The 25,233-nt window shown below is 42.1% G+C and overlaps 1 protein-coding gene across 1 annotated transcript in view; it reads right to left on the bottom strand.

Annotated features, from left to right (window-relative positions):
- The window catches only part of Gpc4 (glypican 4), a 110,339-nt gene that overhangs the window by 17,455 nt on the left and 67,651 nt on the right, over window positions 1-25,233 (bottom strand). Inside the window, exons 2-3 of the mRNA XM_020167353.2 lie at window positions 14,916-15,074; window positions 1,909-2,300 (exon numbers count right to left, since the gene is read on the bottom strand). Of these exons, the coding sequence (XP_020022942.1) occupies window positions 1,909-2,300; window positions 14,916-15,074 (551 nt within the window). The remainder of the gene's footprint in view (window positions 1-1,908; window positions 2,301-14,915; window positions 15,075-25,233) is intronic.

Raw genomic sequence — 25,233 nt, 5'->3', positions numbered from 1 at the left:
AACTCAAAGGAAGAGGGAGATGGTTCATGTAAGAAGACCACTTTTGAATGACCTGCAAAGGGCTTTCTCTTTCTACTCTTTCTCTTCAGCATGAGATACACATACATTGAAGCCATGCAGTGCCACCTTCCTGTCTATTCAGCTTAGGATGCATGCAAGGAATTGTTGATGGAAAGCAAATGTGTCAGGTGAACGAACTATAACGGAAATAGCTCTGACCTGAATTAACTGCCTTGTTTTCGGGACTCTGATTTAAGTATCCGTTCGATTGATAATGGTGGCTGGGGTGGCCAGAAGTGCAGAGATCTGATTAATCCTTTAACTGTAACAATCATCTCATTTACCCTACCTAGCCTCTTATGTCCCAACAAATATTTGCATTTTATAGTGAAAATATCACAAAGAAAAAGCATGAGTGAACAAAAATGTACTGCGAAGAATTGCTGCCTGGAGATGAGAGTCAGAACAAACAACACTATAACAATAAATGCAACCACTTAATTAAAAATCCTTATTACCACCCAATTCTAATACGAAAAAATCCTCTAAGTACCTATTTTTCACAGCATAGCACTCTTTAGAACCTTTTTCTTTGCTCTGGTAAATACAGGCTTCTTTTCTAACTGGGCGACCGTACATCCCAGGCAATGGTGGCTGCTTACTAATAACAATTAGTGGCAGCTGTCGGCTGGGTCTAACTGTTAATAAGCACCTGCTGGTTTAGACAATAAATTCAATGGTCACCCTAACTGCAGATGAAGTCTCTGGTGGGCAATCAGGTGGCTATTTTAGTGTTGGCAGTGCTGTCCAGTTTTTATGCTGGCCTTTCCTCCAGTCCTCAAAACAACCAAATGGCGAAAGCAGAAACCACTATATCCTGTGAATACAGGCTTCTTAGCAATGACCTACAATTTGGCTTTTCCTGTGCAGGCCTAAAGGTAAGAGCACCAAGATCAGTCAAGCAAAGATAACTTAGCACCCAATATGTTTCTTCAGTGACACTGGGTCACGGAAGGGTGGTGGTGGAAGGGCTTTCCAAAGTTCTCAAGAGTGGTCTAGCATGGGCAAAGCACTGGGTTTCATCCTAGCACCACCGAAGCAGTTTTCACATTTAAGTGAAGGGAGAAAGGGAGAGAGCAACAGAACCCTTTCTCCAATGAAATCTTGTTCAAAACCCACTGTGTAAAACCAAGGAGAGAAAAGCACTGGTGGACCCAAGACGTAAAGGTACAGGCGCACGGTCTCACACGCTAGAAGACAGACTCCCTCATGGTCCCAAGGAGCACAGTCTGAAAAATACTGGTCCACTTCATTTACAAATGGGGAAACTGAGGTTATATTTTATCAGTTCCTGCTCACATTTTACAGTTTTATTTTCTGTACTGGTAATCCTATAAACAAAGTCATGGTCAATAGCATTAATTGTCCTGGAAAGCGCTATCTTCTAAAGAGCTCCAAGCACACTTTATGATAAGGAAACATATGCTCGTGGGTATTAATGATTTTCTAGGCTATATCTAGTAGGCTGAAACACAGTGATTCAAAATAACCACATGTGGAGTCTGCGTGTTTCTTTTGCAAAGGGGGAAGTAGAACAAGAGCCAAAAGGAGATGGAAGCTTGTTAAACTCTTTTTTAACATTAAGATTCCAGAGTGAACATACATCCTACTTCTAAAAATGGCTTCCAGGGAAACCACAGAAAAGAATAACAGTACATGAAGACATTCACCATAAAAGACTCATGTATGCAGACAAAGTGTGAGAGAAGAGAGAGGCAAGAAACAAAGAAAGAAGACTGTTATTCAGCCAATGGAATTCCAGTGATTCATTTTACCATTCCCAAACCTTCTCTTACAATGAAACAGAACAAAATAAAAACAGAAACACAGAATGCAAACAGCACTTACCACGGAGACTTTGCTCACCACATCTCTTGCAACTGCTAAGCCTTGAGCAAAAGTGCGGGCTGCTACAAATGCACGGGTAACCTGGAGCTTCAGCTTCCGAGGGACATCTCCGAAGGGCTTCAGCTGCTCCGTGTACTTGCTCACGCATTCCAGATACTCATCCGTGAAGTGGTACTGCGAGTTCACCAGGCGGAACATCCGCTCCAGAAGGCGAGCCCAGAAGTCATTCAGCATTTCTTCCAGGTTCACGTTCCCCACCACGTAGTAGCGCTTCAGCTCCACGAAGAGATCTTTAAATAGCTCTGAATTCTGCATGTATAAGTGGCCATATGTCTTCACAAACATTTCGTTCAGGGATTTCTCAGCATTTTCAAGTAGTTCTTTGAAGAATTCTAAAAACAACACCCCCCCCAGAAAAAAAAGAAAAATGAAAGAGTTTTTTAGTAATCAAACAACTGAGAGCTTTTGCTGTAAATCTGAAAACTGAAAAAAAAAAATCACTAAATTGGAAAACAGTGTTGGATACAGAATGAATTTCTTCTGGGGAATTTAGCCTCTCAAATCATTTGTCCATGAAAGGAAACCTAGGTCACAAGTCACTTCCATTATGTATCTACATCTGTTAGAGGGAAAAATCTTAAACCAGCAGCTTCTCAAGTAATCAGTACAGCACGCCCTCTCCTTCCCTCCCTCAGCCTCGATAAAGAACGGTAAAAATGGGCACATGCTATTGAAAATCTGAGGCTTCCCAGAATGTTTGACAGCAAGGATCTAAAACCAAAGTGAACCATATCCCCCCATTATAACCTAAGTTGTTTTACTTGGCCATGAGGTTTGCGTCTCTTTCCCTCCGTACTTATCTACATGGCATGTCTGGAAAATGTTTCAGGCCAAGAACCATAATGAAACACTTCTAAAAGCAAGCACAAGTTTTCTGGAAATAAGTTCTTGCATTGAGTGTTCTCTTTAACATTAGTATAAACTGGGGCTATCCAAGTTGACCTTGGCTTTCTAAGGGATTCACACAGTATCGGTGCTAAAAATAAAGATTTTGTCAGCTCATGAAATAAATAAATAAATAAAATTAAATAAATAAAACTTCTAAAAATGTCAAGGTTCATCCTTTAGGTTTTAAAGTGCCATACGCCAAGCAAATGCTAACACTTTGAACATTCTATGGAAAAAGTACAACATTCTTGGAGTTTCTCACTCTGATCAGGAGCTGACTGGTTGATACGGCTGTATATAAAGACAATAGCTTATTTGGAATATAAGAGAAATAACCTAATGAGGAGACTGACTTGAAACTGACATGCCCCCCTGTCCAACACCATCACATACTTGACACTGCTTTCTGTGACTCGCTCTGGGAAAATTTTAGCATCTGTTTGCATGTAAGTGTGTACTTATGTTAGTTTGTACTTAAGAGATTAGCATGGTGCTATATAAGCACTAACTCCTAACTCATTTCATCATCCAGAAAATGTATTTCCTTTCCTTCACATTTTAAAAGACTCTTTCATGTGGCTATACATGTTACAAATGTAAAGACTGTTTGAATGGACATGTGGTTAATCAATGCTTGAAAAATTCAATAAAACTGATATAATGAGTTAAAACCTAACTGTTTATTCTTTCCCATGGCTATGCAATTTGACAAGTATGTACTGAGTGGCTGTTACAGGTTCAAACCAAAGCACAGTTTTACCATGAATCTTAACTTTTCTTCTGCCCAATCAGACTGCAATGAAATTTCTAGAAAGATAAATTTCCCTCATCCAGTTCACCTTTACTATACCACCATTTCCCACCATGGTTTTATGAGTGCACCAGAGATTTCTAAAACATCTATAAAATTCTTAACCCTTCATTTCACACGCCAAGTTCTTCAATCTTCATCTAGTTCACCTATGGGAGCCGACAGACCAAAAATGAAATGATCCAAAAGAGCCAAACCCATTTCTCCTTAGGCTTGTTTTTACTGGCCCTGTTATGTGGGACTATTTTGACCAATGCTTTTTGCCTCAAAGGGACCTTTGTAAGGATGGGAGACATAATATAAAATTCTGAAATCCATGCTAATTGGGCACAATATAAACCAAAGCACAATATTCTATTAGGACAGAAAATGGGAAAACCTTTGACGTGTTCTTCCAGTAAACTAGCAATTCTCTTATGTCATTACATAATTCCTTCACATCTGGCTGATCCCTCCTTTTCTTCTTATGATATTTCCTGTTACGGTAAGGAACGGAGCAGGTCCCGGTCCAAGGCTATCAAGAGCAACTGCATTAACTGCTGCAACGTTCATCACCATCGCCCCCACCCTCCAGTACCCACACACCTCAGGATCAAGGTCAGATCCTAACTGCTGAAGACCTGTCTAGGCTGAGACACCTAGCAATCATCCTTCATAATTATTATGCCTGAACCCAATTATAATACACGTGATGGCTACGGGGAGCAACCAAGTGTAGTGTAACCAGAGCTGCACGCTGATCAGAAGCTGAGTTAATTGTTAGATCTCCTTTGCAGCAATTCCTTGTATTCCTGAAAAATGCTGCGCAGAGTCTGCATTGCGTGAGGCTATTGGTATCTGAAAGTAAGTCACAGGGGAGGTGGTTAGCAAGCATTTGAAATAGGACATCTGTGACCAGGGTTTATTTCCCCTCCAACTTTCAGTTTGGGAGCTGATGATGGGTCACTTAACAGGGATGGAAATCCACACCGTCACTATGCTGTGAATCTAACTTCAGAGCTGCACGCCCATGGCTGGGCAAAAGGCCTAACTTGTCTCAGGTTCTGTTGCCCCGCCTACAAAACAGGGCTATTCTCTCTCACCTGGTATAGCAGCAACACATGAAGTGACATCACCGTTGCACTTAGAATTTCTATCAGCAATCTTTTAAAAATCTTTTAAGACTGATTTTTATCTGTCCAGCGGAGTCCAGCATGATGCATCTGGGGAACGTAAAGGAAGCCAAAGCTGCTGGAGGTCTGCTAAGACGAAAGCCTTCTAAAACAGGGAGCTGTTTATCCCAAGGGAAACGCCTAACGGCTCTACCTTCCAAGGTTGTGAAATGTCCCAGACGTCTGTGAGCCTGGAAGCAACTACTGAGTGAAAATTAAGGAATGGAGAAATCTCAACCCTGGGAGGAAAGTTTACATTACGTTCACAGGGAGAGCGTCACCCACACCACACACATAAAAATGAAGGATTAATCAGGTCAGCCCTCACCCCTCCTTCCATGCATTTAGCATATCGCCCTGTTTGCCAGAGGTCAGCTCAGTACAAGGATTGAGCTAGGGGACTGCAAGCATTTTCCAGCTCTGAAATGTAATTATTCTTCATGTAAGGAGTGCTTACTGAACATGGGAGAACCACAGTGAAAAGGCAAACCTCTTCCATGTAAAAGTTTTCTATGTAAATATCCTGTCTTTTAAAAAAGAAGAACCTCATGCCCTTCTGGAATTTCTATCGCCAGCAACTTGTCTTACATCAAATAAATATCAAAATTCTTGAAAAAGGTCAAAGGACCTCCGGTTCTGCTGTTAAATGCCATTAGTTACTTCTTTATAAACAATCCACTGGCTATTGATTAATGAGTGAGAATGCATTCTAGAATTAACCCATGACCTTACAAGACTGGAAGCCCTCTCTATTCAATCCATTTGCTTGGTGCTATAAATTACCACCTGGTATTTACATTATTGGGAAGCTGTCTTTTACATATAAGGACTAATTTCCCCTTTACCATCAATGCTGCATTTCACAGCCCTGATGTGGCATGTAAACATTAAGTTATCACATCAACAAAATTCCTGAGAAAAGAAGCCTCGGTGTAAATGCTACAAATCATATTCTTCAGACTGTTAGGAAAACTTAAGGAGTTATCCTTGATCCATTCTTTCAGAAGAGATCAAGTATTTAATGAAGAACAGCTAATGCAGACACCTACAAATGCGAGGGGAAAAGGGAAATCAGTAAACATTTTACTGACAAACTGACACTCTGCTTTATGACCATCCCCTCTTCTTTCTTGCCCTTTTGGTAAAATCTGTGAATGTTTCTAAAAGGTATTTTCCTCTATCATGGCATAATCTCAGTATAAAGGTCACATACTCAAGTAATGTTCCTCAGTGGACAGCAAATTAACAGACTGCTCCTAGGCCAACAGGGCAATGGCCAGCTGAAGTCCTCCCTAGGGACTGTGCACATCCAAGGGTGCTAGGAGACCTGGCCAAAGTCATCAGCCCTTTCCTACCAAGGTTAATTTTATTAGTGAATACATTTTCAATACTGAGGCTCCTAGAGAAAAAAATACAATGTTTACCTATCATGGCCCCTGGCTATGGGACATAGGCTCAGTTCTATGTACTCAGTACTTCTGCTGGGCATCATTCCATTCCTAGGAAGGAAACTCCCAGCCACATCCAGGCAATTAATTAAAGCTTCCATATCTCTTTCCATTCGGCAGTTCCTAGGGAAGGCTGTATAAGTAAGCTGAAAAGCTGGAGCCACGGCAAGCATTCCAAATGCCAAGCTTTGTCTAGATTGGTTTGTGTTTGGCCTTATGTACCAACCTCATAATGCAGTCTACCTATTCATGATCTCAAATCAAGGGGAAAATCAGGACAGCAAACTGCATAGTCAGTGATTCCAACTGCACGTATGTACCTGTTATACATACAGACGTAAAAGAGACAGGTAAATACAATGGTGATGGTGGAGTGCTGGGGATCAAGGGTGAGTTTTTCAATGTATGTTTCTTCATTTTGTTCCCTCAAATTTTTCAGTGACATTTTACTAATTTTTTGATTGACATGTAACAACTACACATTTGTGAGGTACAAAGTTATATTTTTATTTTAACTCACATATGCATTGTGAAATGATCAGCTTGGGGTAAGTAGCATATGCTTCACCTTGAACTTTTACCATTTATGTTAAGTGCATTCAAATTCTCCTATTTTGCAATATATAATGCATTAGTGGTAGTGACAGCTACCCTACTGTGCAATAGCACACCAGAATTTATTCCTTCTATCCAACTGTGACCTAGACCCACTAACCAATCTCTCTCTCTCTCCCACTCCCACCCCTGCCCAGTCTATGGTAGCTGCCATTCTAGTCTCACCATATGGTCTCTGAGACTGCTTTTGAAGATTCTACTTATGAACTCGGTCATATGCTATTTGTGTTTATTTCACTTAATATGATGTCCTCCAGGTCCAGCCACACTATCACAAATGGCAGGATTTCACTCTTTATGGCTAAATAGTATTCCATGTGTATATACGTAGTTTTCTTTGTCCATTCATCAGTTTGTGACTCCGTATCCTGGTTATTGTGACTAGAGGTGCAATGAACATGGGTGTGCAGATGACTCTTTGCTGTATTGCTTTCATTTCCTTTAGTTATACACCCAGGATCCTTGGATCATATGGTAGTTTTAGTTTTAATTTTTTGAGGAAACTCCATACTGTTTTCCATAGTGGCTGTACTAACATACACTTCCACAACCAGCTCACAGAGGTTCCTTCTCCACAGTGACATTTTATAGTAAGAAAAATAATATCCTTTCATGCCTTTAAAAGTAATCTTATGTACAAGGAAGGTATGAGGATAGGTAAGACACCCAAAAAATTAGCTAGCATTTGTTGCCCTCAACGCAGAGAAACGAAAGCAGATACCTTAAAAGCAACTGAGGCCAATAGGAGAAGGGGACCAGGAACTAGAGAAAAGGTTAGATCAAAAAGAATTAACCTAGAAGGTAACACACACGCACAGGAAATCAATGCGAGTCAACTCCCTGTATAGCTATCCTTATCTCAACCAGCAAAAACCCTTGTTCCTTCCTATTATTGCTTATACTCTCTCTTCAACAAAATTAGAAATAAGGGCAGAATAGTTTCTACTGGGTAGCAAGGGGTAAGGGGGGGGGCCCACAGGGGGGAGAAATGACCCAAACATTGTATGCACATATGAATAAAATAAAATTTTTTTAAAAGTAATCTTATTTCCCTTTATCCATTTTAATCATTGGAGGCTTCAATGTCTTTTTCTTTTTCCAAACTATCTACAGTGAGCTGTGACACTTAATAAAGAAAATTACTATTTTTAAAACACCACCAAAGTAGTGCCTACATTTTTTTCATTGAGAAAAGTATACTTTTGGCCTGGCACAATGACTCAAGTGGTAGCGTGCCCGCCTAGTAAGCGTGAGGCCCTGAGTTCAAAACCCAATTCCACCAAAAAAAAAAAAAAGAAGACAGAAAACTATACTTTTTTTCCTCAGACGAACTCCTTATTGCAGCAATTTAAAAATGACAGGTATTGAGAAAATACAAATTAGCCATAATTCTACAATTGAAAGACAGCACTAATGACTTGTTGAATTTCTTGTCTCTTTCCTATGAAAATATATATTGTCACATGACTGCCACCACACTGTCTTTACACTCTGTTCCATTATATGGTTAGCATTTCCTATATGATTACAAATTCTTTAGAAACATGTTTTTGGCGGCACTGGGGTTTGAACTCAGGGCCTCACGCTTGCCCTACCACTTGAGCTATGTCTCCAGCCCTTACAAATATTATTTTTAACGACTGCATGCTATGACAGCATATGGTCAGGTCGTAATGCAGTTATTGCGGTATGATGCTTAGGCTTATTTCCAATTTTTCACCACTATAAATAATATTGTGATAAAAAATTCATGCTATTACTATTCTACGTAAATCTTTATGCAGATCATTCTGTCTCTTGGGATACATATGTAGAAGTGGAATTACCGAATCAAAGGGTATGAACATATTCAAAACTTCTGACGCATTGCCAAGTCAATCACCTGAAGGGTGTGCCTATGGACACCCTTGTGTCTGGCTCATTTGTATTTCTAGAGCTCCCATTGCTCTGCTAGTTCTTTCAAGAGAGGGAGATGGAGATGGGTGGGAATTCTCAGTCCATCGGTTGGAGCCAGTGCTACGGTTTTTGGTTTTTTGGGTTTTTTGTAGCGAAAGTGATAGAAAATTTATAAGAAAATTTATTATTTTCAGTCAATAGACTGAAAATGGGTCATCTCTACAGAGCGAGAACAAGAATGGCTCCGTGCTAGGTTAAATAAGCCCCTCCTCTGCCTGGACAGACACATAGAGGAGGGCTGACATGCTGAGCCGCTGCAATGCAAATCCCCAGGCCCACAGTGCGACAACCTCTGGACTCAGTGGACACGCAATCTGCCCTGTGCGCTCCTCAGCTTCTCCTTGCTGATGCCATTCCTTCTGAAGAAGTCCAAGTTCACTGCAGACACCCAAAGTAAAAGTGTTTTGAGCTCTGCAGAAGCTGCACAAGCACTTTCTATCCAATGAGACAACCAATGCTAGAGCCACAATCAGTCACACTTCTGGTAACAATGCACGAAGCCGAAGAAGCCCTTTGTCAATAGAGAAATGTGTGTTTTGTCTGAGCGCTTGATGTGATTACAGAAAGCTGGCAGTGGTTCATTCTCCTCAAATTTCACAGAAAGTTTACAAATGAGTTAGCACAAATACCCGGGTTTTTAGTCTCTTTCACACAGAAGGAAAAGAAAATAGAATCGTAAATGTAGCAGGGCTCTCCATGAGCATGATCTAGAAGGTATGCTGCTCTTTTGGAAGGCCACGTGGCCTCTTGTCTTTTCTCTGTACTTCTGTGGCTACTCTGCCTATGAACTGTTGCCCACTGCACAGTAGCAGAGCTTTCAAAAGCAACAAAAAACTCTTAAAATGTCTTAGTGAAAGAAATCGCAGGTCACCAATCCATGTTGTTGTTACGCTATGCATTTCTAGAACGCATTTACTTCGAGGAAGTTTCGTGCTTTTTTCAACCTAAAAACCTCCCAGGAGGTCTTTATTAATTATGGCTGTGCAAAAGATAATAATAAACCCACATGTAGTTAAAAAATAGACACTATCAGAGATCAGGAAAAATCCAGAAATTTTAGCTTTGCTGATGAGCATGAAGCTTAGTTGGATGCATTTGTCTTCCGAGGGGAGTGGACAGCTCACTTCCACTGCCTTCATTGCTTTCACAGCCTAGGAATTTGAATTCCTTTGATTCACTCAGCCTCCACACTGCTTTTCCACCGGCTCAATGAAGTGATGGCTAATATGAATGGCAGAAAAATTTCAATCAATGATTAAAACAGATTCAGCTAAGTCTGAAGAGTGCCTCATTCCCTGCCTCTGTGAGATGCTAGGAAACAGGAGGGGGAGGCTTGAGAGCTTAAGATGAGGTTAGCCCCTCTGGTTTACACAGCCGTGTACATGGATGCGACGGACAATTATTTCTTTTATGTGTGTTTTAAGCTAATTCAGAAAATTTCTACTATTATTCAAGCTAACAAGCTGCAGGCTCATGGGAGGGTTTTCAAAGACCTGGTGAGAGTAGCTGAGGGTTAAGAAATGATAGGGGAAAATAGAGGGTACCATACAGATGGCTAATTAACATCTTGTGAGACCTTTCACTAAAGCAGCTGCTCTAGTCACATGTTTGAAAGATTCACAGAATTTTCCGAATTGAAAGGATTTTTAGAGAGCATCTAGCTCAACCCCCTCATTTTATGGATGGGAAAACTGAGACCCAGTTAATTGCCCCACATCACAGAGGGGTCACTGTAGAACCAGGCTGACAATTCATTGTGTTCTGCCTCCCATCAAAAGGTGCTAAATTTGCTCCTAAAATGACAAATTCAAAGTTTTCTCAACAGACTAGCATCCACAACTTCTTTATTTCCCTAAGATTTCTTTTAACATGCAAAATACGTAGCAAATTGTTTGATTTAGGGAATTGCTTAGCAATAGTATTTCTTCACAGGTGCTCCATCATTTTTACTATGCAATTTACAAATTTATTTAACATAGCAGCTGTAATCATGTTAATCTATTTGGGTTTTTGATTTAACTATGCTTCTTTTAAAAACAGTCACTCACAAAATGCTAGACATTCTGGGGTGGGTCTTTATGCTGTGGTCCCTAAACACAGATTATGCCCTATTTGACTATATCTGTCCCATGTGCCAAGCAATTCTTCCACCTCCCCCCCCCAAAAAAAATGAGCATATCATTAACATATTCATGAGACAACTACCCACCCCCTAAAAAAAATCCCAGAACTGGCCAAGAGGGGGAGCAGCTAGCTCTGTCACTAGCATGCTGTGGTTTTATGTCTCTAGCCTAGAACATCCTAAGTTAAAGAGTGGATTAAAAAAAAAAAAGATTACAGTACAGAAAAACACACAAGTGAGTCATTAAACTCAGGGGTACACATTTAAACATAGGAAACCCGAGAATCTTATTGAAGGGTAGGGGGGTGCTGCCAAAGAAGTGTTTGCTTGTACTTCCCCCAGGTCTGAAAGCACATACACACGTACACGTACACACACACACACACACACACACACACACACGATTTACAATTTTTAAATGGATTTATAGATCACAAAGTTATCTGAGGTGTGCAAAGAACAGAAAATTCAAAGTACAGAACAAAAAAAGGACCTTAGAGAAAAAGGGACTGAAGAAATGATTTGTTCTCAAATCTGATGACTCCAAAAGACACTAGAGCTGGCACCAGAACCCTGACCAAGGGTCAGCTGAGGCAGTGGTGGAAAGCTTGGATAATGGGGAGGTTTCTGGTAACAGAAGCCCTCAAACTTTACTTTTATTGAAAGGTTTATTAAAAAGTAATTGTTCTTGCCTTAGACAGAAGCAGTACCTTGGAGATAACCACAGATGCTCCTATGAAGCTCCTTGATCCAATAGATTTCTGTATGTCCTTCTGCTGTTTGCTTACAATATGTCCCCCGCCCCCAGCTGTCTTTGTGCAACCCTGTTGTTTTTCTTGGTTCTCCAGTCACCATCTTGTTGCTGTGCCCAATTTCCTCTCTTCCATTTACAGCAAAGACCAAGATTGGGCTTTTACAGTCCATTGAGCAACTCTTTGACCAAAGAAAGCACTACCCTTGGATTTCTCAGAGTCAAGATATCACTAGAGCACTTTACTCAATATCCCTGGACCTTTAGGTCTGGAAAGGTTACAGGTACTAAAACTCAGCCCTAAAAATCAACTGATCAGTCAGTCAATTGCTGCAGCACCCACTAGAGGATTATGGTTTGCTGGGTACCAGACAACTGAGGTTTTACCGTGTAAAATTATTTCATCCAAATCTAACAGAGGCCGTGTGCCAGTGGCTCACACCTGTAATCCTAGCTACTCAGGAGACAGCGATCAGGAGGACCACAGTTCGAAGCCAGCCCAGGCAAACAGGTCCATGAGAACTTATCTCAAAAAACCCTTCACAAAAACAGGACTGCTGGAGTGGCTTAAGGTGAAGGCCCTAAGTTCAAGCCCCAGTACCACCAAAACAACCATCTAACAGAGAAAATGAGAGAAGTATACAAACTCTGTTCTGACCAATCACATTTCAGCTAGTACCCCTTCAAAACAAATTTTAATTGTTGTTCACTAACTTTACTATGCCACAGTTTAATCCGAAATCTGAAGAAATAAAGTGGAGTTTTATAATCCTTTTCCTTTTAAGTTTTGAAACTGATAAAGGTACAATTTTAACATGCTTATTGAATGTGAAGCCTGGTAAGGAGGACAAGAGAAGCTGTTTCTGTACTTTTAAAAAACATATGCTAACACTTACTGATAAAAGTTTCCCTGTATGGCTTCATTAACAAAAAAAACAAAACACACATTGGAGTCATAGGAGTGCTGCTATAAAATCACAGAGGGGGAGCTAACCCAGCATGCCCATAGGCAACGACTGGGGGCTCCACTCCAGAAAGAGACACGTAACGAGAAGGGTGACTTGGAGAAGGAGGTCCTGGGACTTGGAGCACTGTGGTATGCTGCCAACAGGAAAGTCATTTCTCAAAAGCAGGATGATGTCTACTTCTGAATTCCAATAGGAAGCCCCATGTTGTGATTTTTAAATATCACAATCTCAAGTTCTCAAAGAAGACCAACTAAGGAGCTTGCTCAGTTTTCTCCCCAAAGCGAAAGAAAACGTTTAGGTTATTATCTTGAATGAGAACTGTCCAGTGAGGAGAACGTCATCCATGCTGGGTGGGGTGGTGTATGCATGCAGTCCCAGTACTTGGGAGGCCAAGCTTGGAGGATCACAAGTTTAGAAGCCAGCCTGGGTTACAAAGCAAGTTCTAGGTCTGTCTTCTAAAAAACCAAAAAATGGGGTGGGGAGAGGGAGAGACAGAAAATATCATTTTTTCCAATGACAATGATAATAATATAGAAAGACAGAGGTAGTCTTAACAATGAAGTCACCAATAACACCCATTTTCATGTGGTGTAAACATACTGCAAAATACTCTTAACAGATATGACATATGTTTGTTGAGATTTAGGCAATAAGGAGGATATAGATATACATATAAAGTTATTCCCACTCATCCAGGGAAGGGGAGATAAGACAAACAGGCCAGGGGGGAGGGGGGGCATAGCTCAGTAGAACATGTGCCTAGCAGGCCCTGGGTTCAATCCCCAGCACTGTAAAAACACCAAACACTTTTGCACACAAGTGTTTTTAAAAATGAGTAAAGTCAATTGTACGTACTAAAAGTATTTTAGCTGGGCTACATTATATATTAAATACACTGTCATGGCCTAGCCTGGAAACCTAACTAACACTTATTCAATCAGTTATAAATTTCAAATAAGACAACCTGTTCTATAGTTGAGGACTGCCTTCTCGGCTATAGCAAATCTAATTTAGTCTAACTTCTCACCATGGTAACGAGCCCTTTGCAGAAAGACTCAAAGACATTTCACAGCTAGAAAATATGCCTTGTACCTCTTCACCACACATAATGTAAGAAAAGCATGCTTCAAAGGTACTATGTAATTAAAGTGGCCTTTAAAACACGCACAAAGGCGATCATTCCGATTAAAATTCAATCTACTCACAAGTTCATACTAAGTGAGCAGCACCATAGAGAAGAGTCCTGAGGCCTTTGAAACCTCATATTCTAGGTTTAAAAAATCTGTTATCTGTAACATCGCTTCAGGTAGGACCAAAGTCCTTGTCATTAGGCCCACATTGGCTATTTCTTTGCTATTACACGTAAGTGTACGTGTGAGAAGCCGTGTCACACATGGGGATTAGAGGATTAGAGTGGGTTCTGGGGTGGCTTTGCACAGGAGGACTGTGCCAGACCTCAGCCAAGAATAAAGCTGGGGATGGAGCCCAGCATAATGAAGAGCACAGGCTAGCGGCCACTTCTTGGGTGCTGCTGCACGGTCCTTCAAGAGTCAGCTTTAATCCTGTCTGTGTTCTGCAGAGCTTTGAAGAATTCTCGCTGTCTTTGAGGCTCCAGTTTGCAATTTAATTTGAAGTCCAGCATCTGTAAATCTCTTTGGTTTTTATTCCCCCTTTTTTTGACTAAGGCAGTTTTCAGACGCCTGCTTTTTATTAGGAAGGTGTTTTTTTTTTCCCCCAGTGACTTGCGTCAATAATACTATAGTGCATTCACCCAAGGAAAATAATGAAAGCATTTAAATTAAACTAATCTATTTTTCACTCCTCTCGACCATATTTTCATAATGCCTACTATACCAATGCCTATGCATCCAAAAGATTCCAGCAATAAAGCTGCTTGGCCAACTTGCCCCTGGGAGCCAATGACAAAAATATTCTGGGAGAACACTTACCCACTAAGGGACACAGGGGCTCTGAAAAGTAACCACACAAATTTAACTAGCAGTTCTTCTTTTTTTGGTAGTACTCAGGGTCTTAAGCTTGCAGAGCAGGTGCTCTACCACTTGAGCCATGCCCCCAGCCCTTTTTACTTTAGTTTGCTTTGATATAGTGTCTCCCTGCTTTTGTTCAGATTGGCCTCGGACTGTGATTCTCCATATCTGCCTTCTGAGTAGGTGGGATTACAGGCATGTACTACCATGCCCAGCAACTGTCAGCTCTTATATGTGAGTTGAACATACCGTCAAACTTCTTATAACGGGAAGCAAAGATGGCTTGCAAATGATTGCACTGCTCGCTGACCACACTTTTAAAATCATCTTTACTTTGCAGGCTGTACTTCTCCTCCATCTCTTGAGAGCAACAGGTATAACCCTGGGAGCATATCTTCAAATGATCACCTGGAAGATAAAAAGTAAGACAGTCAATCTCTATCACTACCCACTGAGCGCAAGAGAGAAGGGTTTGATTTGGATACACACACTCTGCTTCGTTTCAGTCTGCGAGTTTCCTGCAGACAGATGCCCAGGCATCATGTATATTGAAAGTTTCATGGTGCCAGAAAACATTTATTCCTTTGCTGAAAAGAGTTATAAAGCCCCCTCTGGAAGGCAAACCAGGTAGAGGGCTAAACCACAGGAAAATTAGTGAGTCAACAAATGCAACAGTATTCAGTATTAGCCAAAGTCTCCTTTATGAATTCCTCTAGATTCTATGCTAAATACTGTTTAAGTCACGCAAACGATACATGGTTTTTGTGGACTTGGGCGTTTTCACTCCAGTGGATACTATCCTTAAAAAAGAATGCATTAGCCCCTAATCCTCGCTACTCAGGAGGCAACAATAAGGAGGATCGCAGTTCAAAGCCAGTCCTGGGCAAATAGTTCACAAGACCTTGTCTGGAAAATACCCAATATAAAACAGAGCTGGTGGAGTGGCTCAAGTGGTACAGCACATGCCAAGCAAGCGTGAGGCCCTGAGATCAAACTCTAATGCCACCAAAAAAAGTGTGCAATACAGCCACTCATCTCAATACAGAGTAATGAGCTGGAGGAGAGGCTCAAGAGGTACAGCGCTTGCCTAGCAAACATGAAGCCCTGAGCTCAAATCCCAGTACCACCAAAAAATTAAAAACAAAACAAAACTCAATACAGAGTATTGACTTCCAATAAGTGTAACCACATATAGAGATGTAGCCCTAAGAGTCAATGGAAACGTCTAAGACACATCATTCCGCAGCAGCCTAACCCACAAAGAATCTCCCTCTGTGACACCAACTGCACTATGCATGCAGTTGGGGAGTGAGGGTTTGGATGGGTTCTTTCTATAAGCCCCAGAGATCACCACTCCCCTCCCCCAATTCTTTCTTTGTCATAGAACATAAAGTATGCTTTGAAGAGAAAACGTCTCTCCTCTCACAATGACAAAGAGATGCAGCACTGCACAAAAATAAACCCTGCCAGGTACTGTGACTTTAGCCACTCCAATATGTATCAGCTTGTCCGTGCTCACAAGGATTCACTTTCACTGCTCCTGCTATGATTATCAGTGTTCCGTGTAAGACCAAACAGGTCTGAAGAGAATCAAGAACTCAGGAATATAGCTCTGGTCTTTTGGTGTGTGCCTGTAATCCTAGCTATTGCGAGGCTAAGGAAGGAGGACTGCCTGAGCCAGGAGTTCAGGGTTCACCTGGGCAACATACAGAGACATCATCTCAAAAAAAAAAAAGCCCAAATCTCAGAAATGAGTACACTAAAGACATGGGAACCTCTCTCAACAGTGTGTTCAAAAAACAAAAGGCTGGAGAACAAGCATATTTTTCTGACAATACTAACCAGGGGAGAGGAAATGGGCCAAGAGCTGCCCACTGCTACCGCCTGGCTGTGGGTGCTTAAAGGAAGTGAGTCTTTACGTAATATAGACGCCAAAGAGCTTTGGGGCCAGGGGGAGCTATTTCAGATAAAATAGAGTTGGCAAGTTACTTATGACTAGACTATCAACTGCATATACAGAAATCATGACACAACCATATATATCACAGATCAACCTCCCTTCTTAATTAAAAAGGAGGGAGAGGGTTGGAGATGTGGCGTCTGCCTAGCAAGTGTGAGGCCTTGAGGTCAAACCCCAGTAATGCCAAAATTTTTTAAAAGTGGGAGAGCGTTATTTCTAGGAATAAAGGACTAGGCAGCACTAAAGGAGAACCATCAAGTAACTTCCCCATCCAGAACTGCCACATTTCTTTCGGTATTTCTGAAAATCTTGGTCAACAGATAATCCTGCTAACATGGAAAAAAAGATTTTTTTTAAACAAATCATATAATAGAGTCTAGAGGTGCGAGGTTGCAGGTGAGATCTCAACAGTGAAAGGGGTTGTTAAGGCTCCATTTGATGGAAGCACCTTTGTTACAACGAAACCAAAAGTCCCTCCTCACTGGCTTGCCAAGTTCGCACAGGCTTTTAGCTCAAACACGTAATTAACAGAGAACTACTCAGCTGTCTCCTGATTTCAGGGTGGAAGGCTCCCCCATCACAGCCTTCACACATATGAAGCACTCCAAGTCCTCAGCACTGGAGCTGTGCATGCTCATCCCCCACGTAGAAAGTTGACCGGGGTGCTCACTCAGAAGGAGAACTTGACACACGCAGTGTGACTGAGATGCATTATTTCACAGTAAGGGAACAGGCGTTTCTTCAAGATTGTCACAGGCCAAAATTCATCACACTTGAGGCTGCTTCTCAACCTCCTGCAAAGATTCCACTCTGATGTGCATTGAATTTCCAAGACAAAACTGTTGGTGAGCTTGGAAAATTACCTATGTTCGTCTAATCTTCACACACATAAAAAGGGCCGCTTATTAGATGCAATCAAAACAGGCTCCTAATACATAGTCAAGGAAAAAGACGCCTTTCCCATCCCCATGTGCTCGCACACGCATGCACACATGCACACACCCTGAAGCCAGAAAGTACTGAGAAAGCAGTAAAGAGTCATTTTCTCCATTGAAGAAGGCACTAGACACGGAGAGGTTTTAAATTACCCACAGGAATTTTGCACTAAGGATACACCCTTCAAAAATGGGTAAAAGCAATAAAAGTGTCACTGGTACCCTGCTGAAAGTAGACGGCACCGCTTACACTGGCACACAGACAAGACGAAGCACGGCTGTGCACTCCACCCATCTCGTACGCACGGAGGCCTTCAGCAGGACCTCCTGGAGGCCTGCTTACACTTGAACGCTGGAGCACATCTTCCAGTGATCTTTCCACGGAGACTTAGCCTAGCGGCAAAAGGCTTGCTTTGCAGACAGGATGACAACAGGGTAGGTAGGTACCTGGCTAGTGTTTCTGCTGGCAAAGTCAACTTCTTCTCAGTGCAAAGTTCTCATTCCAACATGCTTCTTTGGGCTATACGACCTTGATGTACCACTTATTCTGTCTGCGCTTATTTATAAGACAACATTCCTTAAAAAATGTAATTTGCCCCTTTTGTCAAAAGCCCTGAGCCATGTAGTGTAAGGCACACTTGTGAATTAAATGCCAAGACACGCCTGGGCTACTGGGGATTCAGTGCCCCACAGTTAGTGCTGATGAGAAGTACAAGGAGGAAAAGAAGAGCCATCTTGCATTTGAACATGAAACTGAAGCTGTGTTCTGCTAAGAATCTCAGAGAACTCTAACCACTTATGTTTTTTAAGCACAAAACCAAAACTTGACTAGTTCATGGCTGGATTAGAGCATTTGCCTAGCATGTGTGAGGCCCTGGGTTCCATCACCAGCATTGCAAAGATGAACATTTTAAAATGAAACCTTTGAGTTATTTAATCACCAACATGGTTTGGTTTGAAGACCAAGGCATACATATCACTTGAAAGGCGAAAGGCATTCTCTTTTATGTATTTGAGACTGCTTCTAAAATGCTGTATCAGAATGAGAAATACTTTTTCTGGAAACCTCCTTTTCAAGCCTGGTGATCCTATACGCTTCTGATTTAGAAAGATACCATAGCTTTTCTATGAGGCTGAGAGAGCTGAACACGGAGGCAACCGGATGGTTTGGGACAGATAGGCAGCCACTGTGAAGTAGCACTGGACTTGTGTGCTTTTTAGAAAGGGACTCGGTGGTTCCGATACACACACTTTGTTAAGAATTATTGCGGGACAGGCTTCAGTGAATTCAGGAGCTCAGTGAAGACTTAGGATCGACACCTGTCATTTGTCTCCTGTTTCCCCAATTCAACCTCCTGCCTCCGTGACCCTGGCTGGCCATGCTTTCCTCCCCGTGTGTCTCTAGTCCTTGGAACTCTCCTGGCCTGCTTTCTACTCTCTCTGTCTCCCCACTTTGTTCTCTCTTGCCCCATCCCCTTTAACAGCACAAAATATGGAACTGAGGGGGTTTTCTCACTTATTGTACTTGTTGAGAGTGCCTTGTTCTTAATTTTAAAAGCAGGTGAACTGAATGCTTTATGGTTTTCTAAGGAAGCACCTAAATTAAGTTGCTCATTGTACATGGCCCTTGATTAGCTTTTTTTTCTTTGTGGGTCAGTGGCCCTCAATAGAAAAACAGGTCCCCCAGCCCTGTCCTAGAAGGCTTGGATGGGATTCAATGAAGCGTGCTTTTAAAGCTTAACTCTATGGCATTAAAAAAAAAAAAAAAACACCACTCGAAAGAGCCAAAGTTTTTCAGTTGCACCAGCTCTATTCTCTTTAGTCTTAATATCAATGCCTCAGTTTTCAAAGCTGAACAAAGACAATCGCAATAAATGACTACTCAATCCCGCCCAGCGTGGACGGGTTCTTTTTTGTTGTTTGGTTTTGTTTTGAAGTATTCAAATCAATGGTTAAAGAAGGCGGCACTGAATAGGGAATCCATCCCATCCTCCAGCAATGCACTGGGGGAGCAATCTGTAGAAATGTTTCTCACTTTGTCTCCTGTCACCAAAGGCTGGCTCTGGCTCTGACGTACAAACGGGTGCAGCTAATGTTCACTTGTCTTCAGTTGCTCACAACTCAGCTTTCCATGGAGTAAGTTAGAAATGGTGGCTGGCCAGGCCAGCCCTCGGCTTACCGACTACTAACTTGACTGTTTGTGACTCTACTTAACAACCATTTCTGCATCTCTGTCAGAAAAGCCATTTCCAAATCCAACTAGATTTTTTCAAAAAGTCTCTCCATCCTCCCAGGAGTGGGAAGAGGGGTTATGAAGGATCTTAGTGTTGCCTCTCAGGTGTTAGCTTTCCTTACCTGCAGGAGACAGAGGAAATCTCTAGGGATTGCTCCTCCCGTGCCTTAAATGAAGGAAGTGGTGGCTGGAAGTCATCCTGAGACATTGGCAGAGAGCCCAGGCTTGCCTGCACCACCAAGGCAAATTTTAAGGCCAAAATTCTCTATACCCAGACTGGTTTTAACCAAAAAAGCAACCAAATGTCTTTGGGAAATACATGAGATGCAAAAGGCACCCTACAGGTAAGGGCAGCAGTGAGGTACAAATGAAACACCTGAATAGCAAATGTGAGAGATTATCATTTTGCACTGGCCTTTCTTGAAGAAACTCTTGAGTGCCCCACTGGAGTTAGGGAGAAAATGTAGCACTTTATGAAAGAAACAAAGAGCATCTATTATACTCTGACCAGCTACTGACCAAAGTTCTAGATGAAGACACATTTCTGCCAACGTGTACGAGGGGACAGAGGGGGCAAGAAGAACAGCACTTTTCCGCTTCCAGCGGGTTCTACGTGACTTCTGATGAGGCGGGACTGGTGAGCAAAGAGTGTACCAAGTGGCACGCATGTGTGATGGGGAAGATGACGACTGAGTATAGACAGTTAAAGATCCAAAAAAGTGAAGCCCTGGGCTGAGGGCATACCCAGTGCTAGAGCACCTGTGAGGCCCTGAGTTCCACAGCTAGCACCAAACCAAAGCAAACCAAAAAAGCCAAAGGCTTGGAAGCCTAAGGAAGCATGAGGATGGAGTACATCGTGGTATCCTGGAACAGAATGACACTAGGGAGAATCTAAGAGGATCACACACCTGGTACGTGATTCATAGCGGCACTACTTCTAACAGCCAAACTTCCATCAGCAGGGGAATGGTTAAAGAATATGTGATGTACCTGTATAGAGAAATATTTCTTATTCAGTCATAAGAAGGAATGGAGTTCGGATCCATGCTGCAACATGGCTGGATCTCAAAACACTGCTAAGTAAAAGGAGTCACTCACGAAAGTCCACCTAAATGATAAAAGTCCATTTATATAAAATGCCCTACATCAGCCAATCTACAGAAAGAAAATACATTAGTGCTTGCCCAGGGATGGGGAGTGGCGTTGATGGCTAAAAGGTGTAGGGTTTCTTTCTAGAGTGGTGTTCTAAAATTAATTTTGGTGATAGAGACCCAAGTGTGAACATAGCAAAAACCACTGTACACTATAAATGGGTGATTATTTCTAATATGAAGTAGTTCTCAATTAAACTGTTGACAAAAACTAAGGTGATCAGACTGAAATACAGGTTTTAGATGATAATAATGCATCAAGGCTGGGCATGGTGGTGTAAGCCTGTAATTCCAGCTAGAGGAGGACTAGATAGGAGGATCACCTGGGAGAGAAAAACGCCTTGCCTTATTTAAAAAATAACCAAAGCAAAAAGGGCTGGGGAGGCATCTCTCAAGTGGTACAGCACCTGCCTAACAAGTGCAAGGCTGAGTGTTCAAGCCCCAGTACTGCCAAAACAAAACAGAAGAATGCATCCGTGTTGGTTCATCAATTCTGACAAATGTACCACACTAAGGTAAGGTGTTAATTATTAGCAGGGATACAGGAGCGGGATATACAAAACTCTCCTTGCTATCTTCACAACTTGTATAAATCTAAAACTCTTCTCCTAATAGAAAAAGATTACTTAAAAAAAAAAAAAAAAAAGCAAGCCCTGGCTTTCAAAGTAAAAAGAATAAATACATGTGGCCAGGGGGGGGAAAACTTTCAGCATGCTTTCAAAAAGTATAAACACTCGCTGTGGTTCTAATATTGGGGAGTTACATTAAGCTATTACTTGCTGTGGCAATTTTCCTAATCCCTCAATTGCTACTTTACCCTTTTTCTAATTTTTATTTGTTGTGAAAGTAAAACAATTCCTTGCTGTTGGTCTAAAGTGTTACCAAAATAGTTTCAGTTCACTTCTTAGGTCGAAATTCATGTAGGTACAAAGCAAGCTAAAACTCAGGTTGCTATAAAACTCCAGCCCCTCCGAGCTACCTAAGAACCCCGCAAGGAACACACAATGCTCTGCTTCACAGGAACAAAGAACAAAAATCTCTAAAGGTTTTTAATAATTCCAGGGGGTGGGGAAACGCATACATTAATCCAGACTACCCCCTTCCAAAAAGGAGTGAAATTACTGCATATAATGCACTATGCACATGGAAAGCCTGAAGTCATTTGACCTAAACCTTAATAATAAAGCACAGAAATTACAGTCATTATGCAGATGTTTGATTTGAGATCACCTACCAATCAGTGGGGGAAACGCAGCTAGTTAGCATTTTGCAAAACCTTGCCAAAATATAGCTCTGGAGGGCTTAAGACTGCCAATTATTTTTAGTTCCACTAATCCTCCAAGGTAGGACAGGGAAAGCCAATCAGAAACATACCCATTCCAAAAATCAGTTTGATTAGATTTTTCTAAGAAGTTGGTGTAAGCATAGTTGGGAGAGTTCGGCTGGTACTACAGAACCACACACTTCATGTCAGTGAGCTCACGACAGCTTTGAACTACACTCCAGATCGAAGTCAAGCAGGCTTCTTATTGCTTCTTAAATGAGCCCATGTTACTATCTGAGGATCTGAGATCCTCTTTTGAACTGCACCAAAGGTTTACTAAGCGAGGCACACCAAAGCAAATGCCCAGCCAGTGTAAAGGGTTTCCGTGACCTTTCGTCCTCGTGCATTTCGGTGACCTTGCACTGCCATCACATCTGAGTGGCTAGAGCAACAGCACTTATTTTGCACACTCACAATGCTACCTCTGAACTCAACCAGAATAACAACACTAGCAATTAACTCCAAACTCCACAACAATTCCTAGGCTCCAGGAGATGCCACCTACAGTCAGTGCTAGTAAAAAGGCTCAGGGAAATGGGGGGGATGGGGGATGGCTAGGGGCAAGAAGGCAGACAACCTTTCTGTCAATGGTTCAGGTGCACAGACCTTGGCGGCACAAATGGAGAATTTCACTCAGCTAATTTATGATTCTCACTGGGCTCATTTTAACAGAATGCCTGGGGATGAATAAATGATTTCAAATTCCTCTATGGGTTTCAGAATCTTACAAATGATCTGAAGGAACCACATGTGAATTCCAAGCTCTTTAAGAGGGAAAAAAATACAAAGGCTCTGAGGATGTTTGTTACACAGTGCCTATAGAATCAAGATCTCCACAAATCTCCTCAAAGTCTTGCTTGTGAATTTTTTTCATCTTCCCCTCCCTCCATCCCTGCAGTCTTCCTTTTATAGACAGAGCAATGAGACCATCCAGAGACAAATCCCCAAGGTCCATCACAGCCGTTACAGCCTCAAAGCAGCCCAGAGAGGAAACACCATTAGCTGGGGCAGTTTTTTTTCTCTTGGTGCCCAGTACTACATCTGAGCCCTATGTCCCCAAGCCATGCATCATGGTCCCCGGCCTTGGCAGGGCCATTTCTAAGACAGCTGGTAAGAGCAGGCTCAGAGGATTGGGGGATTCCCAGGGTGGGGGAGGGCTGGCCACCAGCACCTTGCCCTTTATCCGCACCCCAATGATTGCCCCTGTGGGTAGGTCCTGTGCGCAATCACAGAGTACCTCATAGAAAGTGGAAAGAACATGGAGTTCTCTGGAAAACATGGGGAATCCTCCTTTCCTTCTCCCCCACCTCAGGGGACTGACTGACTTCCAACACTAGTGATTCTCCTGATTATTTCCAAAGAATCTCTACAGAAGCCCCAGGAACCCCATTCTCAGATGGCCTGCCACGGCCCTTTAGGTTTCATGGCAAAATCACCAAGTGTGGAAGAAAACACATGGGTGGGTGGCGAGGCTCACAGATGCCACATGCTTGCTGTAACAGGACTTACCATTAATGTCCTTTATTATTATGTACACTTCGTGGATTGTGTGGGCCATGAAATTTTTAACGTTAAATTCACGTCTCTTTTTAGTAATTGGTTTCAGCTTGGGTAACAGGGATAGAAATCCTATTTAACACCATTTTTTTTTTTTTGCAGTGCTGGGGATGGAGCCCAGGGCCTTGCACATGCTAGGCAAGTGTTCCACCCTTGAGCCATACCTCAGTCCCCCTAGCTTCTCTTAATCCTCTCTTTCATGATATACCTAAAATTCCTCCCCCCAAAATACAGGGTGAGAGTTCTCATTAAATCTGTCATCTAGAAAAACTACACAAGAGACCAGCATATTCACCCATCATGAAGTCTCCAAATGGCATCTAGAAAGATTTTATACTGGGGAGGGGGGGATGTAGCAAAGTCAGTTTCCCCACAAAAAGAGAAATGACTCTGTAATACCAGACTGCAAGCCCCAGGGCCATTTTTTACAATTTTTGTCGGGAATGGTGGAGGGAAAAGAAACATTTCCATTTTCAGTATTTGTGCTTGATGACATCACTCAAAATCCACTTCCACAGAATTCCTGTTCAAAGTCACAGTGAGTGACAGTTTACTCGTGTACAGATGTAGATGTGCATGGAAGGACTTTTGATCCCAGTTCCATGGACGTGGACCTGAGGCAGGTGAACAGGGGCTACTGTTCTAGACAGTCAGGTCTCTGAGCCTGAGCACTGGCAGCTGGGGAGCCGGCAGCGCCTTCCACACACTCCACACTCCCGCTTGTGTTGTGAGGCCTTTGATCCAATTGTCCCAACTGGTGCTAAGTCTGCAAGCAACACGCCATGCAATATGGATCGTGCTATTTTCTGGCTTTAGGGGTTTTGTTCGTTTGTTTTGTTTTGAGACAGGGTCTCTCTATATAGCTCAGTCTGTCCTCCCAATACTTCTGCCTCAGCCTTCCAGGGGCTGGGATTACCGGTGTGCACTACCATACCCAGCTTTCTGGGTTTCTTAAAACCTCCTTCTCCTCACTATCTAGTACCTTGCACCTGAGCCTGCCACCCTAGAATTTATCCCCATTTACTTGTTAATGTCTTCTTGACACAGGCAACCATTTCATGGTACACTTGGAACTTTAAATAAAACTTTGTGTTAGTTCTACTTTTGGAGAAGCAGCACTGTCCAAGCAATTACCTATTTCTCCCTTACCCTTTATTTCTCACCTCAAGGTCAATCGTGGTAACTGATGGAACATTCTCATAACCTGATAGTGATATCTGTTCTTTGGAGTTTTCTTGGCTTGGTGTGAAACCCCATGGAAAGCTTTTTGAAAGCCCAAAGAGATCACAGGCACTGGTTTGCCTTTGTCTCCATATGCATGGGGCCTTTGAAAAACATAAGGTCGTTAGCAAAGCACAAACTCCCCTTATAAAAATGAGGGTTCCTTGCCCAGAAAATTGAGTTTAA

The sequence above is a fragment of the Castor canadensis genome, chromosome X, assembly GCF_047511655.1.
Source record: "Castor canadensis chromosome X, mCasCan1.hap1v2, whole genome shotgun sequence".
NCBI classification, from domain to species: Eukaryota; Metazoa; Chordata; class Mammalia; order Rodentia; family Castoridae; genus Castor; species Castor canadensis.
The sequence above is the reverse complement of the archived record's forward strand: the minus strand, read 5'-3'. Positions and strand labels throughout refer to the sequence as shown.